Genomic DNA, 17,273 nt, shown 5'->3' with positions numbered 1-17,273 from the left:
AACTGTATCCTTGCGGGTATAAGTATAACCCTTGTGTCAGGTTATTCTATTCTGGTCCCTAAGATTAGTATGGCTTCCTCAGCCTCCCCATTCATGTCTTATCCTTTTGTCTTCACAAAATCTTTCATATCTATCTTTTTATCTCTACTGTCATGGCTGCCACCCAAGTTGAAGTCCTCAACACCTCTTGGCAGGATAATGTGATCTCTACAGTGCTTTCCAATTCTAAATCTATAATTTGTCTCCCCTGGATATCTCTCTGGGCCTCAAATTCCTTATCTCTAATATAATTTGGATTGGATAATTTCAAATGTTTCTTCTAGTTCTGAATCTAAATCTATGATTCAATGATCTGTATGTCCTAAATCTACAGGATGTCAATTTGTTACCTAGTAGTTAGTGACTAGTGAAAACGAAAAAATGCCTATACATGAAGCCTCCAAGAGGAATATGAATTGGTTTCAGGCTCAAAAAGAACTTCTGAAAGAGTTCTAAGGGGATTTTAAAAATCAAATAAGAGAGGTAGAAGAAAAATTGGGAAAAAGAAATGAGAGTGATGCAGACAATCATGAAAAAAGAGTCAACAGCTTGGTAAAGAAGCACAAAAAATGGAAAAAAGATGCACAAAAAGCTACTGAAGAAAACAATTACTCAAAAAGCAGAATCAGGAAGGTAGATGCTAATGACTCCATAACACATGAAGAACCAATCAAATATGGGGGAGGGTGGAGCCAAGATGGTGGAGTAAAAGCAGCGATTTGCTTGAGTGCTCCCCCAAATCCCTCCAAATACCTGTAAAAAATGACTCTAAACAAATTCTAGAGCAGCAGAAATGACAAAAAGACAGAGTGAAACAAATTTCCAGCCCAAGACAACCTGGATGGTTGATAGGAAAGGTCTGTTGCATCAGGTTGGGAGACGAGCACAGTTTAGTGTCGGCCACACAAGCAAAGATGGGGTCAGAGCAAACCTGGAGCAGGCCTCAAGAGACTGAATCACAGGCAGCTGTGGTGGTTTCTAGACTTCTCAACCCACAAACGTCAAAGACAACTTAGAAGGTCATTGGGAAAGGTCTGTTGGACCTGGGTGAGAGAGGAGCATAGTCCAGCCTACCACAGTCCCAGGGAGGTGGCCACAGCTGCAGCAGTTGTTTCCTGACCTTTTGGCCCACAGAAGTTGTGGGGATTGAGCAGGTAATCAGAGGGAGATTACAGGGATCTCTTTACTGGTGCTGAGTCAGGATTCTCTTGCTTTGCCCATGCTTGGATCTGGGTTGCAGTCCTGAGTGGTGGTACTGGGGCAAGGAGGAGCGCTAGTGTGGTGGAGCTGGTAGCGGCAATTGAAAAGGAATCCTCCTCACAGATCCAAGGAAAAAAGAGTGCTTGTGGTCACTCATAGACCAGAACATAGGCCAGAACAGGAGCAAATACCTCTCCTTTGATAATACCATCTTGGAAGAACTGAAAATTTACAGGTCCCTAGAAGTATCTCTGAAAACAGCTGCACAAATCCTCTGAAGCTTGGGACAGAATACCCTTCACACTAGAAGCAGAGCCCTCCTTTAACAAAGACTTAAAAAGACTAGTAATTGGCTGGGAATATCAACAAACAGTAGAAAAAAACTCAGATTATAGAATCTTACTTTGGTGACAAAGAAGATCAAAACATACAACCAGAAGAAAACAACAAAGTCAAAGCTCCTACATCCAAACCCTCCTAGAAAAATATGAATTGGTTTCTGGCTGTGAAGAGCTCAAAAAGGATTTTGAAAAGCAAGTAAGAGAAGTAGAGGAAAAATTGGGAAGAGAAATGAGACTGATGCAAGAAAATCATGAAAAATGAGTCAACAGCTTGCCTAAAGGAGAACCAAAACAAAAAATACTGAAGAAAATAACGAGTTAAAAAATAGACTAACCCAAACGGCAAAAGGGGATCAAAAAGTCAATGAAGAGAAGAATGCCTTAAAAAGCAGAATTGGTCAAATGGAAAAGGAGGTGCAAAAGCTCACTGAAGTAAATATTTCCTTAAAAATTAGAATGCAGCATATGGAAGCTAATGACTCTATGAGAAATCAAGACATTGTAAAACAAAACCAGAAGAATGAAAAAATAGAAGACAATGTGAAATATCTCATTCAAAAAAACAACTGACTTGAAAAATATATCCAGGAGAGATAATTTTAAAATTATTGGACTACCTGAAAACCATGATAAAAAAAAAGAGCCTAGACATCATCTTTCAAGAAATTATCAAGGAAACCTTTCCTGATATTCTAGAACCAGAGGGTAAAATAGAAATGGAAAGAATCTATTGATCACCTCCTGAAAGAGATCCCACAATGAAAACTGCAAGGAATATTACAGCCAAATTCCAGAGTTCCCAGGTTAAGGAGAAAATATTGCAAGCAGCTAGAAAGAAATAATTCAAGTATTGTGGAAATATAATTGGGATAACACAAGATTTAGCAGCTTCTACATTAAGGGACTGCAGGGCATGGAGTATGATATTCCGGAAGGCAAAGGAGTTAGGACTGCAACCTAGAATCACCTGCCTAGCAAAACTGAGCATAATTCTTCAAGGTAAAAAATGGTCATTCAATGAAATAGAGAACTTTCAAGCATTCTTGATGAAAAGACTGGAGCTGAATAGAAAATTTAACTTTCAAATACAAGACTCCAGAGAAGCATGAAAAGGTAAACAGGAAACAGGAATCATAAGGGATTTATTAAAGTTGAACTGTTTACATTCCTACATGGAAAAATGATATTTGTAACTCATGAGACCTTTCTCAGTATTAGGGTAGTTGGAGAGAATACACACACACACACACACACACACACACACACACACACACACACATATATATGTATATATATACATATATATAGACAGAAGGCTCAGGGTTAGTTGAAATGAAGGGATGATATCTAAAACATAAAATTAAGAGGTAAGAGAAGAATGCACTGGGAGAAGGAGAAAGGGAGAGGTAGAATGGGGTAAATTATCTCACATAAAACAGACAAGAAAAGGCTTTTGCAGTGGAACGGAAGAGGGGGGAAGGTGAAAGGGAATGAGTGAATTTCACCTTGATTTGGGTATGGAAATCTATCTTACCCTACAGGAAAATAGAGGGTAAGTGGATAAGAGATGGGAGAATGATAGAAGGGAGGGCAAATTGGGGAAGGGAGTAATCAGAAGCAAACACTTTTTTTTAAAACTTTTTTTCTTTTTTTTGTAAGGCAATTGGGGTTAAGTGACTTGCCAAGGGTCACACAGCTAGTAAGTGTCAAGTGTTTGGTCTGAGGCTGGATTTGAACTCAGGTCCTCCTGACTTCAGGGCTGGTGCTCTTTCCACTGTGCCACCTAGCTGCCTCAGAAGCAAACACTTTTGAGGAGGGACAGGGTCAAAGGAGAAAATAGAATAAATGAGGGTGGGATAGGATGGAGGGAAATACAGTCTTTTACAACATGACTATTATGGAAGTGTTTTGCATGACTACACATGTATAACATATATTGAATTAATTGCCATCTCAATGAGGGTGGATAAGCAGGGAGAAAGGGAGAGAATTTGGAACTCAAAGTTTTAAAAACGAATGTTAAAAATTGTTTTTTTCATGCAACTGGGAAATAAGATATACAGGCAAAGGGTATAGAAATCTATCCTGCCCTACAGGAAAATAGAAGGGGAAAGAAATAAGAGAAGGGGAATGATAGAAGGGAGGGCAGATTAGGGGAAGGGGTATTCAGAATGCACACTGGCTTGGGGTCGGGGAGGGGAGAGAAATGAGGAGAAAATTTGGTACTCAAAATCTTGTGGAAGTGAATGCTGAAAACTAAAAATTAACTAATTAATAAAAAAGAATCAAACAAAATCAAAACAATGAAAAATTAGAAGAAAAATTAAAATACCTAACTGGGAAAACAACTGACCTGGAAAATAGATCCAGGAAAGATAATTTAAGCATTATTGGACTACCTGAAAGTCATGATTAAAAAAAAGAGCCTGGACAGCATCTTTCAAGAAATTATCAAGGAAAATTGCCCTGATATCCTATAACTAGAGAGTAAAAGAGACACTGAAGGAACTCACCAATCACCTACTGAAAGAGATCCCAAAATGAAAATTCACAGGAATATTATAGCCAAATTCCAAAATTATCAGGTCAAAGAGAAAATACTGCAAGCAGCCAGAAAGAAACTATTTAACTTTCAGGATTACACATGATCTACCAGCTTTTACATTAAAGTATCAGAAATCTTGGAACTTGATATTCCAGAAGGCAAAGGGAGCTTGGATTACAACCAAGAATTACCTACCTACCAAAACTGAACATAATCTTTCAAGGGGAAAAATTGACATTTAATGAAATAAAGGAATTTCAAACATTCTTAATGAAAAGACCAGAGCTAAACAGACAATTTGATTTTTAAATGTAAAACTCAAAAGAAACATAAAAGGTAAACAGGAAAGAGAAAACGTAAGTGATTCAATAAGGTTAAAGTGTTTGCATCCTCACATGGGAAGATGAGACTTGTAACTCTTAAGAACTATATCACTATTTGGGCAGTTAAAAGGAGCATATGTAGACAGAGGGTGTGGATATAAGTTGACTTTGATGGGACAATATAAAAAAAATTAAAGGATAAGAAAGAGAATTGCACTGGGAGAAGATGGGTGTGAGAATCAGAATGGGGTAAATTATATCACATGAAGAGGCATGAAAGACCTATTATGTTAGAAGGAAAGGTGGGAGAGAGAGTGAGCATTGCTTGAACATTGCCGTCATCAGATTTGACTCAAAGAAGGAATAACACACACACTTAGTTGGGGATAGAAATCTATATTACCCTATTGGGAAGTAGGAGAGGAGGGGGACAAGAAGGAAGCTGATGAAGGAAGGGCAGATTGAAGGAGGCAGTGGTCAGAAACAAAACACTGGCGAGGAGGGATAGAGTGAAAGGAAAGAAAGAAAAGCATAAAAAGGGAAAAATAGGATGGAGAGAAATACACAGTTGGTAATCATAACAGTGAGATTGATCTCAGATGAAAGAAAAACAGACCCATATTTAATAGATAAGAGATAAGGAAAGAAACTAGATCTTGCTGAAAGGTACCATAGACAATGAAGTAATATCAGTACTAAACATATATGCACCAAATTGTATAGCATTCACATTCTTAAAGAAAAAATTAAATGAGTTACAGAGAAAATAGACAGTAAAACTATACTAGAGGGGGACCACAACTTTCTCCTCTCAGAACTAGATACATCTAACCACACAACAAAGAACAAAGAAATTAAGGAGGTAAATAGAATTTCAGAAAAGTTAGAAATGATAGACCTCTGGAGAAAATTGAATGGGAATAGAAAGGAATATACCTTTTCTCAACAGTACATAGAACCTACACAAAATTGTCCATATACTAGGGCATAAAAACCTCAGAATCAAATCAAAAGGCAGAAACATTGAATGCATCCTTTTTAGATCATGGCGCAATAAAAATTGCATTTAATGAAGGCCCATTTAAAGATAGGCTAAAAATTAATTGGAAACTAATCTAATCCTTTAGGATGAGTGGGTCAAAAACAAATCATAGAAACAATCAATAATTTCATTAAAGAGAATAACAACAATAAAACAGTATACCAAAATGTATAGGATGCAGCCAAAGAAGTCCTTAGGGGAAGACTTACATCTCTAAACTCTTTCATCAATAAAATACAGAAAGAGCAGATCAAGGAATTGGGCAAGTAATGAAAAAAACTAAAAGAACAAATTAAAAATCCCCAATTAAATACCAAATTGGATATTCTGAAAATCAAAGGAGAGTTGTGAAAACTAAGTGAAAAGAAAATTTTTGACCTAATAACCCTAGAAACTGGTTGTATGAAAAAAAATCAATAAAACAGATAAATTGATTTATGATTTAAAAAAGGAAAAAAAGAAAATTAAATCACCAGTATAAAAAATAAAAAGGATAAATTCACCACCAATAAAGAAAAATTAAAGCAATAATTAGAATCTATTTTGCCAAACTGTATGCCAATAAATCTGACAATCTAAGTGAAATGAATGAATATTTACAAAAACACAAATTGCCCAAGTTAACAGAAGAGGAAATAGTATGCTTAAATAACTCTAACCTAGAAAAAGACATTGAACAAGCCACCAGGGGACTTTCTTCATCAATTTCTCTAATGAATATTGATGCAAAATTTTTAAATAAAATACTAGCAAGGAGATTACAGCAATTGTCACAAGGATTATATATTATGACCAGGTGGAATTTATACCAGGAATGCAGGGCTGGCCCAATAATAGGAAAACTATCAGCATAATTGACCATATCAATAAAAAAAACCTACTGAAATCATGTTATCTCAATAGATGAAGTAAAAAACTTTTGAAAAAATTCAGCACCCATTCCTATTAAAAATAGAGAGCGCAGGAATAAAAAGAGCATTCCCTAAAATGATAAACAGTATCTAAAACCATCACCAAGTATTATCTGGAATGGGGACAAGTTAGAAGCTATCCCAATACAATCAGAGGTGAAGCAAGGGTGTCCATTATCATCACTATTATTCAATATTGTACTAGAAATGTTAGCTATAGCAATAAGAGCAGAAAAAGAAATCGAAAGAATCAGAGTAGCCAGTGAAGAAATAAAACTATCACTCCTTGCAGACGATATGATAGTATACTTAAAGAATCCTAGAGAATCAACTAAAAATAATAATAGAAATAATTATAAGTTGAAATAATTAACAACTTTAAGTAAAGTTGCAGGATATAAAATAAACCCATATAGATCATCAGCATTTCTTTACATGACCAACAAAGTCTAGCAGCAAGAGATAGAAAGAGAAATTCCATTTAAAATAGCTGCAGATAACATAAAATACTTGGGAGTTGGGAGTCTACCTGCCAAGACAAACCCAGGAACAACGTGAACACAATTTCAAAACACTTTTGATACGAAGTCAGATCTAAACAACTGGAGAAATATCAATTGTTGATGGGTAGGTCAAGCCAATAATAAAAATGAAAATTCTTCCTAAATTAATTTGCCTAAATTAGGTATTAAAATACCTAAATTAGGTAATTTAACTTTTTCAGTGACATATCAATCAAACTACCAATAAATTATTTTATAGAGCTAGAAAAAAATAACAAAATTCATCTGGAAAAACAAAAGGTCAAGAATATCAAGGGAATTAATGAAAATAAATATGAAGGAAGGAGGCCTAGCTATAGCAGATCTCAAACTGTACTAATAAAGCAATAATCATCAAAACTATCTTTTCCTGGCTAAGAAACAGAAGAACTCACTTTTGACAAAAACTGCTGGGAAAAGTGGAAAATAGTACGGACGAAACTAGCTATAGATCAGTATCTCACACCAAATTTTAAGAGTATGTCATTCCTGTGCTTGCTTCGGCAGCACAGATACTAAAATTGGAAAGATACAGAGAAGATTAGCATGGCCCCTTCGCAAGGATGACACATAAACTCATGAAGCGTTGCATATTTTAAAAAAAAATTTGCAAAAGTATTTAAAGCATTCAGTGTCTCCATTGGACTTCTCTGGTTATTGAGAGAAATCACTGACCACCAACTTATTATTAGCTAGCCTAATTAATAAATTGATTATTAATTACCCAGAAACCCTGTCTCCTGGGTTTTTCATTTGTGACATAATTTTTAGGCAGATGTCTCCTAGATCTGTAAACCTAGCCCTAGTCTCTCTGCAGAGCTCCAGTCCAATTGCCTACTGGATATTTGAACAGGATGTCCCATACGCATTTCAAACATGCCAAAAACAAAACTTAAATGTCTTTTTCTTCAAACCTATCTCTCATCTAAACATCTCTATTTTTGTTGAGAGCACTACCATTATTCTAGTCACTAGAGCTTCTAAACCTCAATCCCTGACTTCACTGAACATATCACTTCCCACCTCAAAAGCCTTATTGTATACTCAATGAAATAAATACATAGTATTTAGCCTGGCACTGAAGGCCCTTTTCAACCTGGCCCCAATCTCTCTGTATGGTCCTATTTCATGATCCTCATTGTCTGCTTTATGCTCCAGCCAAACTGAAATACTAGCTGTTTTACCACAATCTCATCCTGCATTCTTCTGCTTTCACACATGAATACAACTACCATCCTATTGTATGTTGCCTTCCTCACATCCCACGACCAGCTAATAAAACTCTCCTTTTACAAGGACTAGCTAAGGGAATACTTCCTTTATGATGCCCTCTCTGATCTCCCCAGGTATAAATGTTTGCTCTCTCCTTGAATGTTCAAGCTACTCTGACTTCTGCAGCAGCTAGATGACACAGTGGATAAAGTGCTAGGCCTAAAGACAGGAAGACCTAAGTTCAATCCAGCCTCAGAAACTTTCTAGTTGTGTGACCCTGGGCAAGTCACTAGATCTGTCTGCTCAGTTTCCCAAATTGTAAAATGAGGATAATAATAGCACCTACATTCCAATTTTGTTGTAAAAATCAAATGAGATATATTTGTAAAGCATTTAACATAGTGCCTGGCACATAATAGGTACTAAATAAATACTTGTTCTCCTATGCACTTAATAATTTTCTAAATTGTATTATAGTTATTTGGGTACATAGCTCATCCCTGTCCCTACCTGAAGCCAATCATACTATAAATTCCTAAAAGGTCAAAATTTTTTAAAAGGTTTTTTAATCTTGGTATTCCCATATAACATGTAATTTAACATGTATTAAGTGCCTGTTACATGCCAAGCCCATGTTAAATTAAATGATATTGTCTATAAAAAATAGAACTGATTGCAGAAAATATTGACATACTATCTTCATTGATAATTAAAAAAAAAACTAGTTAAACTCAGAAATAGCTAGTTTCCAAATCTAAATGAACCTAAAAACAGTAAAAACATGATTGGTAAGGAGTAACAAAGAAGATTCACTAGCAGCTGATTCTAGGATCAATTATGTATCAGTCATTCAAAAATAAATAGACCAATAGAAATTATTTACTATCCCTTAATTTTCAATTTCTTTATTATATAAGCAGCTCCCAATATTATTCAAGATCCCTCACTCTAAATTTGTCTACATTAAGAAGACAGGCTTCTTTCTTTTCTTCCAAAAATAATGGCAAAAAAAATTATATAATAATGCATATCATGGTCTACTATGAAATTCACCTTTTCATTTATTTTTACAACTTATCTTCCTCTCAGACCTGATCTTCATCCTGCAGTGATACATACTGCTTCAGTCAACATTTAATTTGGACAAAATTCCCTAAATGTCACATAAAATGCTCAAGCTCCAGTAGCTTGAAAAGCAGAAACATGAAAGGGTAGCTTGGCTTTTTTCCCAAGGTAACACAATAAACTAACTTTCCAGTTAGGCAAATGACTGAATGTGCATTATTTTATCACTTATCTCTGGAAGGCTTTCTTTCTAGACTGAGAAATGCCAGCTCACATGTCAATAGGTTCAGGAACAGAATGTGCTAGTACTAATCATAAATGACAGATTCAAGAGGCAGACTTACCCAACCTGGGAACTGCCGAAAGCAGCTCTTTCAGTTAGTAAATTTCCACCTCCTGCTGTTGCTGCCTGGCCAATTGTCATTTGTGTTTGTTTCCCACTGGTTCCTGCACTGACACTGGGCAGAACATCTCTCAGAGTGTGAGTGTTATGGAAAGAATTCTGATGCCAAGTAGAGCGAACAGATTGCTTATTCTGGCGGCCTTGTTGTAGAGACACCAGTGTTCTGACTTGTCCTGAAGCAAGCCCTGAAGTCAGGTAGTTCTCTTTCTCCAAGAGGTTCCCCATACTTCGGCTGTTTCTTGGCCTGGGGTATGTAAGTACTGCTGGACTGGCAGGGAAGCTATCAAAAACTGTGTCACTAACAGATCCATACTGATATTGCCTATGGTAAGTATCATAATGACGGTGCCTACTCATGGTACCGTGACGGTTGAATTCAACAATTTCTGAACGAGCATATCTTGGTGGCATTACGGTGGACCTCCTACTCTCATGAAGCTTCAAATTGTGTCCTGCCTGGTTTTTCTGGATATAATAGTAGTCACTATGTGCATAATTAACTCTCTCAGGACTACTTCCAGGAGAAATCTCTAGTCTCTTCAGAGGCTGCCTTTGAGATCTTTCTTCCATTGACTTTTGTGAATTATATCGTGTTCTTCCTCTTTCCAAGTGATTCTCATAAGTAGCTGTTGTGCCTGCCTGAACAGAAAAGACACAAAAAATTTTTCTTTAAAGCATGCATCAGATTTTGTTTAGGATTATTAAATAAGCAATAAATAAATGAAAGACCAAAAGATCTGAAAGGGAGAAGAGTACCTTCCTAGACAAAGACTGTCAACACAGATTCTATTCATTGTACAAGGCTGCATGTACTACTTGCAGCTTTCAGTTTTTCCCATTGCCCACACAAAATTAATTTTCCCATAATTCAGCTATGAACTTGTTGTACCTAGGAAAGCAGAATGGGGGGGGGGGGAATCTAAGAAAGCCCATAAGCCCCACACTGAGTTTTGTCCTGTAAAGTCCTCACCTTTAAAATGTCATATGTTTTGGTAACAGAGGAACACCCTAGAGAGAGGTGGTTTTCAACTAAGTTCGGATTGTAGACACACTCTGGAACACTTCTGGTTCGAGGCAGGCTTCCTATAGTCAAAAACAAATTAAAGTAATTCAGACCATTAGCAGACTAATAACTGTTAGTTCCATAAGAGGCCCTGGGATAGGTTAAGGGAATGTAATCAAGGACAGTAATATGTAAATAAGTTTGAAATAGAGAATCCTGATGCCAGTTTTATAATAGCTCTGTATGTCTAGAATTATCTCAAGGGTGATTATGAAATTCTCAAAACGAATTAACTCACTGTAATTAGAAAAATGGGATATAGTAGTTTTGGACTGCAAAGGTAAAATACAATTATAATACTAATAACTCATTTTATAGGCTTTAAAGTTTGTAAAACAATTTATGTAAACTATCTCACCTGCTTCTCACAACCCTTTGGTGTAACTGTTATAATTATTCCCACTTTACAGAAGAGGAAGTAAGGCTTAGAGATGTCAAGTGACTATATTAAGGTTAACTCTGCTAGTAAGTTTTGGAGTCAGAACTCAAATCCAATGCTTTCTGACCTCAAGTCCAGAACAAATATCTCACTATGACACACCTAATAATAATAGGGCAAGGCAACTTCCATAAGACTAGGATGCACTGATTTATTTTAATTTTACTTGATTTTTTTTCAATTAGCATGCATTTATTTCTGTTCCTCACATGTTACCCCACATCCCCAATTTAAAAAAAGTAAAATCTTGTGACAAACATGTGTAGACAAAAATAAAAAATTTCTATATTGGCCATGTTAAAAAATATGTCTATTTCTGCATCTTGAGGCCAGCTAATACAGGAGGTAAAAAGCATGCTTTTTTATCAGTCCTCTAGAGTTATGGTTGGTTAGTAATTTTGATTAGAGTTCTTAAATCTTTTTTTTCTTTTTTCTTTTTGGTGAGGCAATTGGGGTTAAGTGACTTGCCCAGGGTCACACAGCTAGTAAGTGTCAAGTGTCTGAGGCCAGATTTGAACTCAGGTCCTCCTGACTCCAAGGCTAGAGCTCTATCCACTGCACCACCTAGCTGCCCCTAGCGTTCTTAAATATTTAAAAGGTTTTTTAAAAATCATTACAGTGTTGCTGTTGTTATATAAATTTTACTCCTGGTTTTGCTCACTTCACATCAATTCATGCAATTCTTTCTAGGTTTCTCTAAAACCGTCCCCTATTATAATTTCTTACTATGAAAATAATATTCCATTCCAGTCATTCAGTCAATATGTGAAAAGTCACTATGTGAAAAGTACTATGCTAAGTGCTAAGAATACAAAGAAAGGTAAAAGACAGTTTCTGCTCTTGAAGACCTCCCAGTCTAATAGGGGAAGATAACATGAAAATAACAAGACAAAAACAAGTTACGTAGAGGATAAATTGGAAATAATCAACAGAAAGGAGGCACCAGAATTAAGGGGGATTGGGAAAAGGGTTCCTGTAAAAGGAAGTATTTTTGCTGGTACTTGAAGGAATCCGAGGAACCTCAACTAATAGGTAGCTCCTTATTTCCAGTTTCTTTTCTTTTCTTTATATTTCTTTTTTTTTTTTTTTACTACGGAAGAGCTGCTATAAATATTTTTGTACATTTCCTCTTCCTTTGATCTCTTTGACCCAAGAAATGTTACTGCTAATTCAAATGGCATGCATCATTTAATGACAATGGGGGCACAATGCTTTTAGTGACAAAGGAGGTATAATGCATTTAGTGACAATGAGGGCATAATGCTTAGTTGTTTTTTAAAATGGCTGGACCAATTGACACCCCCTCTTACAAGGCATCAGTGTATCTGCTTTCCCACAACCTCTCCAAAATGTCATTTTCCTTTTTCATCACTGTTGCCAATCTGATAGATGTGATCAACTCAGAGTTGATTTAATTTTAATGTGTCTATTAGTTATTTAGAGCATTTTTTCAATGATTTATCAATTGGGAAATGACTTGCTTTTATAAATTTGAATCAGTTCCTTATGTATCTTGAAGTTTTAACAGAAAAAAAAACTTTCCCCCCAATCACTTGGATTTTAAATTTAGCTATGTTAGTTTTATTTATGTAAAAAGCTTTATAATTTTATGTAATCAAATGTGCAAACATTGTGTAATATTGGAATTGATTTTTTCTTTGAATATTTGATAGAATTTTCTCATGAATCCATATGGCTCAAAGCTTTTTCCTTTTTAAATTAATTTATGGCTTGTGCAATTTCTTTTCTTAGTTTGCCTTGATTAGATTCTCTACTTCTGATAATATAGATATTTTGTATTTTTGTAAATAGTCATCTATTTTATTTATTATTTTATTGGCATCTAGTTGGGCAAAATATTTTCTAATAATATATTTTATTTCTTCATTTGTTGAGAACTTCTTTTTTTTTTGATACTGGTAATTGGGTGTTCCTCCTTTTCAATCCAATTCCCAAATGTTTTATCTATTTTGATGTTTTCTTTGTTTCGAAAAGAAAAATAGCTCCTACTTTTATTTATTATTTTTTCCTTTTTTATTTTTGCTTTCAGTTGTGTTAATCTATCCTATGATTTCCAAGGTTTCTATTTTGGTGTTTAATTGGGGGTTTAAAATTTCTTGGTTTTCTAGATTTTTTTAGTTGCACACCCAAATCATTGATGTGGTTTTTTTCCCCCTCCTGTTGAGGAAAGTTTTGAAAAGATATTAATTTTCCCCCAAGGACTGCTTTGGCTGCATCCAAAAAAATTTTTTATGGTGTCTCATATTATCTTTAATGAAATTATCTAAGGTTTCTATGATTGGTTCTTTGATTCTTCCATATTTTAGAATCAATTTATTTAATTCCCAGTTAATTTTCAATCCTTTCTCCAATGGACCATTATTTAATATAAGTTTTACTGAATTGTATTATATACTATATATTACTTACATTAATATAACTTGAATATAGTAATATAAGTAATTATTATATTGATATAAGTAATATATTAATATTATATGATACTGATAATGTCTTCTTGTGTTTAGTGAAGCATGTGTTTGATATTAATGCTTTACTACATTTGTTTGTGAGGTTTATGCACTAACACATGATCAATTTTTGTATAGGTGCTCATTTAATAATCTCTAGACATCTATCATACCTAAGTTTCCTAAAACTCTATTTTAGGTCTTTAACTTTTTTTTTGGACTTTGTTATATTTGTATATATTATATGCTCTAAGAAGGGTCAATTGAGACCCTCCTATTATAGTTTTACTGCCTATAACTCATTTAGCACTTCCTTTATGTATTTAGATGCTGTCATTTGATGCACTTATGTTAAGTATTGAATTATTTATTTGTTTATGTTGCTTTTTGGTAAGGTGATCAGGGTTAAGTGACTTGCCCAGGGTCACACAGCTAGTAAGTGTCAAGTGTCTGAGGCTGGATTTGAATTCAGGTCCTCCTGACTCTAAGGCCAGAGCTCTATCCACTGTGCCACCTAGCTGCCCCAAGTATTAAAATTAATTCATCATGATATCTTTTAGCAAAATGAACTTTTCCCTGTTAATTAAGTTCAGGGGGCAGCTAAGTGATGCAGCGGATAGAGCACCTGCCCTGGAGTCAGGAAGCCCTGAGTTCAAATCTGACATCAGACCAAACACTTGACACTTACTAGCTGTGTGACCCTGGGCAAGTCACTTAATCCCAATTGCCTCACCCCCCCCCCCAAAAAAATTCAGCATCAGACACATAACACTCACTAGCTGTGTGACTGGGCAAGTCACTTAACCCCAACTATCTTACCCCCCCCAAAAAAAATTAAGTCTATTTTTGTTGTTGTCTGTCCAAAACAATGATTGCTAACTCTACTATTTTTAGTTCAACTGAGGTGTAATAGGTTTTACTTTACCCATTCATTCTAACTCTGTGAGTCTTTATGTTTCAAGTGTGCTTCTTGTAAACAACATATTGTTGAATTCTGCTATAAAGTCAGATCTAAATAATTGGAAAAACATCAGTTGCTGATGGGTAGGTCAAGCTAATATAATAAAAATGACAATTCTACCTAAACTAATTTACTTATTCAGTGACATACCAATCAAAATACCAAATAATTACTTCATAGAGCTAGAAAAAATGACAAGGTTCATTTGGAATACAAAAAGTCCAGAATATCAAGGGAACTAATGAAAAGAAATGCAAGGGAAGGTGGCCGAGCAGTTCCAGATCTTAAATTGTATTAATCATGAAAACTATTTGGTACTGGCTAAGAAATAGAATGGTGAATCAGTGGAATAGGTTAAGCATGCAAGACACATAGTCAATGACTATAATAATCTACTATTTGATAAACCCCAAAACACCAGCTTCTGCGATAAGAACTCACTATTTGATAAAAACTGCTGGAAAAACTGAAAAAGAGTATGGCAGAAACTAGGCATGGATCAAAATCTCACCACCATACACCAAAATAAAGTCGAAATAGGTTCATGATTTAGATATAAAGGCTGATACTGTAAGCAAACTGGGAGAGCAAGGAATAGTTTACCTATCAGATTTATAGAGAACAGAAGAATTTATGAGCAAACAGGAGATAGAGAACATTACAAAAAGCAAAATGGATAACTTTGATTACATTAAATTGAAAAGTTTTTGCACAAACAAAGCCAGTGCAACCAAGATTAAGAGGGAAGCAGAAAACTGGGAAAGATTTTTTACAACCAATGTTTTTGATAAAGACCTCATTTCTGAAATATATAGAGAATTAAGTCAAATTTGTAAGAATACAAGTCATTCCTCAGTTGATAAATGGTCAAAGGATATGAGCAGACAGTTCTCAGATGAAGAAATTAAAGTCATCTATATTCATATGAAAAAATGCTCTAAATCACTATTGATTACAGAAATGCAAATCAAAACAACTCTGAGGTACCACATCACACCTATCAGAATGGCCAACAAGACAAAACAGGAAAATGATAAATGTTGGAGAAGACGTGGAAAATTTGGAACACTAATGATTGTTGGTGGAGTTGTGAAATGATCCAACCATTTTGGAGAGCGATTTGGAACTATGCCCAAAGGGCTATAAAAATGTGCATACCCTTTGACCTAGCAATAGCACTTCTAGGGCTATATCCCAAAGAGATCACACAAATGTGAAAAAGACCCACATGTACAAAAATATTTATAGCAGCTCTTTTTGTGGCGGCAAAGAATTGGAAATTGAGAGGATGCCCATCAATTGGTGAATGGCTGAACAAGTTGTGGTATATGAATGTAAGGGAATGCTATTGTGCTGTAAGAAATGATGAACAGGCTGACTTCAGAAAAACCTGGAAAGGCTTATATGGACTAATGCTGAGTGAAGTGAGCAGAACCAAGAGAACATTGTACACAGTAACAGCCATGGTGTGTGATGACTAACGTTGATAGATTTGGCCTGTCTCAACAACGTAAGGATCTAAGACTTCTCCAAAGGTCTCATGATGGAAAATGCTATCCATATCCAAAGAAAGAACTATGGAGTTTGAATGCAGATCGAAGCATACTATTTGCTATTTTTTTTCTTCTGTTTTGTTTTGTTTCCTCTTTCTGGTGGTTCCTCCTCTTGGTTCTAATTCTTCCTTACAATATCACTAATGTGAAAATATATTTTATAGGAATGTGTACATATAGCCTATATCAGATTGTGCACAGTCTTGGAGAGGGAGGGGGGAGGGAGGGGGAGAAAAATTAAAAACTCGAAAGCTTATGGAAGTGATTGTTGATAAATAAAAAAAAAGAAATTAAATTGATTATGTTTTTGTTTTGCTGTATTCCCAATATTTTATCTCTAATATGAAAGCTATGTGTCTTTCTACCAAGATTTGCAGAAAAACCACTCAAAATACTTGTATGAACTATATTAGCATTTAGGGTAGAAAATGTGTTAAATTTTTCATGTTTTAAAGAGACTGAGTCTTTTCCCCCCCATTTCCTTTCTTCTCCTACTTAACTCTCTGTAGTCTGATTTCCAACCTCATCATCCAACTGCTTTATTCAGAGTCAAATCTAATGACTTGTTCTCAATCCTCATCCTTCTTGACTTCTGCAGCTGCTGACAGTGTTGATCACTCTCTTGTCTTGATTATTTTCTCTTCTCAGTTTTTATGGCACTACTCTCTCCTGATTTTCTTCTTACATACCTGATGGCTTCTTTTCAGTCTCCTTTGCTAGCTGTATCTTCATCAAGGTCATGTTTGCCAACCTTAAGTGCTCCCCAGAGCTCTAACCTAGGCCTTCCTCTGCTCTTCCATTGGGTGCACTCATCAGCTCCTATGGATTCAATTATAACTTTATGCTGATGATTCTCAAATCTATTTATGCAGTCTTAACCTCTCTGCTAAAGTCCAGTCTTGCATGTCCAACTGCTCATTGGACATCTGGATATGGATATCCTACAGACATCTTAAATTCAACATGTCCAAAACTGAACTCATTTTTCCCCCTACACACTCACCCTTCTTCAAAACTTGCTTACTGCTATTGAGGGTACCACCTTCCTCCCAGCCATTCAGACTTGAAACGAAGGCGTCATCCTTGTCCTCACGGGTCTTGTTGTTTCTACCTTCCTAATATCTTTCATATGTGCCCCACCCTCTTCTTTGACCCTGTTACCA

At 35.5% G+C, this 17,273-nt stretch overlaps 1 protein-coding gene and 1 non-coding gene across 2 annotated transcripts in view; one reads left to right on the top strand and one right to left on the bottom strand.

Moving 5' to 3' along the window:
* Positions 1-17,273, bottom strand: part of PKP2 (plakophilin 2) — a 124,723-nt gene that overhangs the window by 76,341 nt on the left and 31,109 nt on the right. The window contains exons 2-3 of the mRNA XM_027844445.1: positions 10,594-10,706; positions 9,565-10,262 (exon numbers count right to left, since the gene is read on the bottom strand). Coding sequence (XP_027700246.1) covers positions 9,565-10,262; positions 10,594-10,706 — 811 coding nt within the window. The remainder of the gene's footprint in view (positions 1-9,564; positions 10,263-10,593; positions 10,707-17,273) is intronic.
* LOC114029841 lies at positions 7,435-7,541 on the top strand. Its single transcript, XR_003567530.1, has one exon. It is a non-coding gene; the product is annotated as a U6 spliceosomal RNA (small nuclear RNA).

Source organism: Vombatus ursinus, unplaced genomic scaffold, assembly GCF_900497805.2.
Source record: "Vombatus ursinus unplaced genomic scaffold, bare-nosed wombat genome assembly UNPS02014941.1, whole genome shotgun sequence".
Lineage (NCBI taxonomy): Eukaryota > Metazoa > Chordata > Mammalia > Diprotodontia > Vombatidae > Vombatus > Vombatus ursinus.
This window is presented reverse-complemented; position numbering and strand designations above follow the sequence as displayed.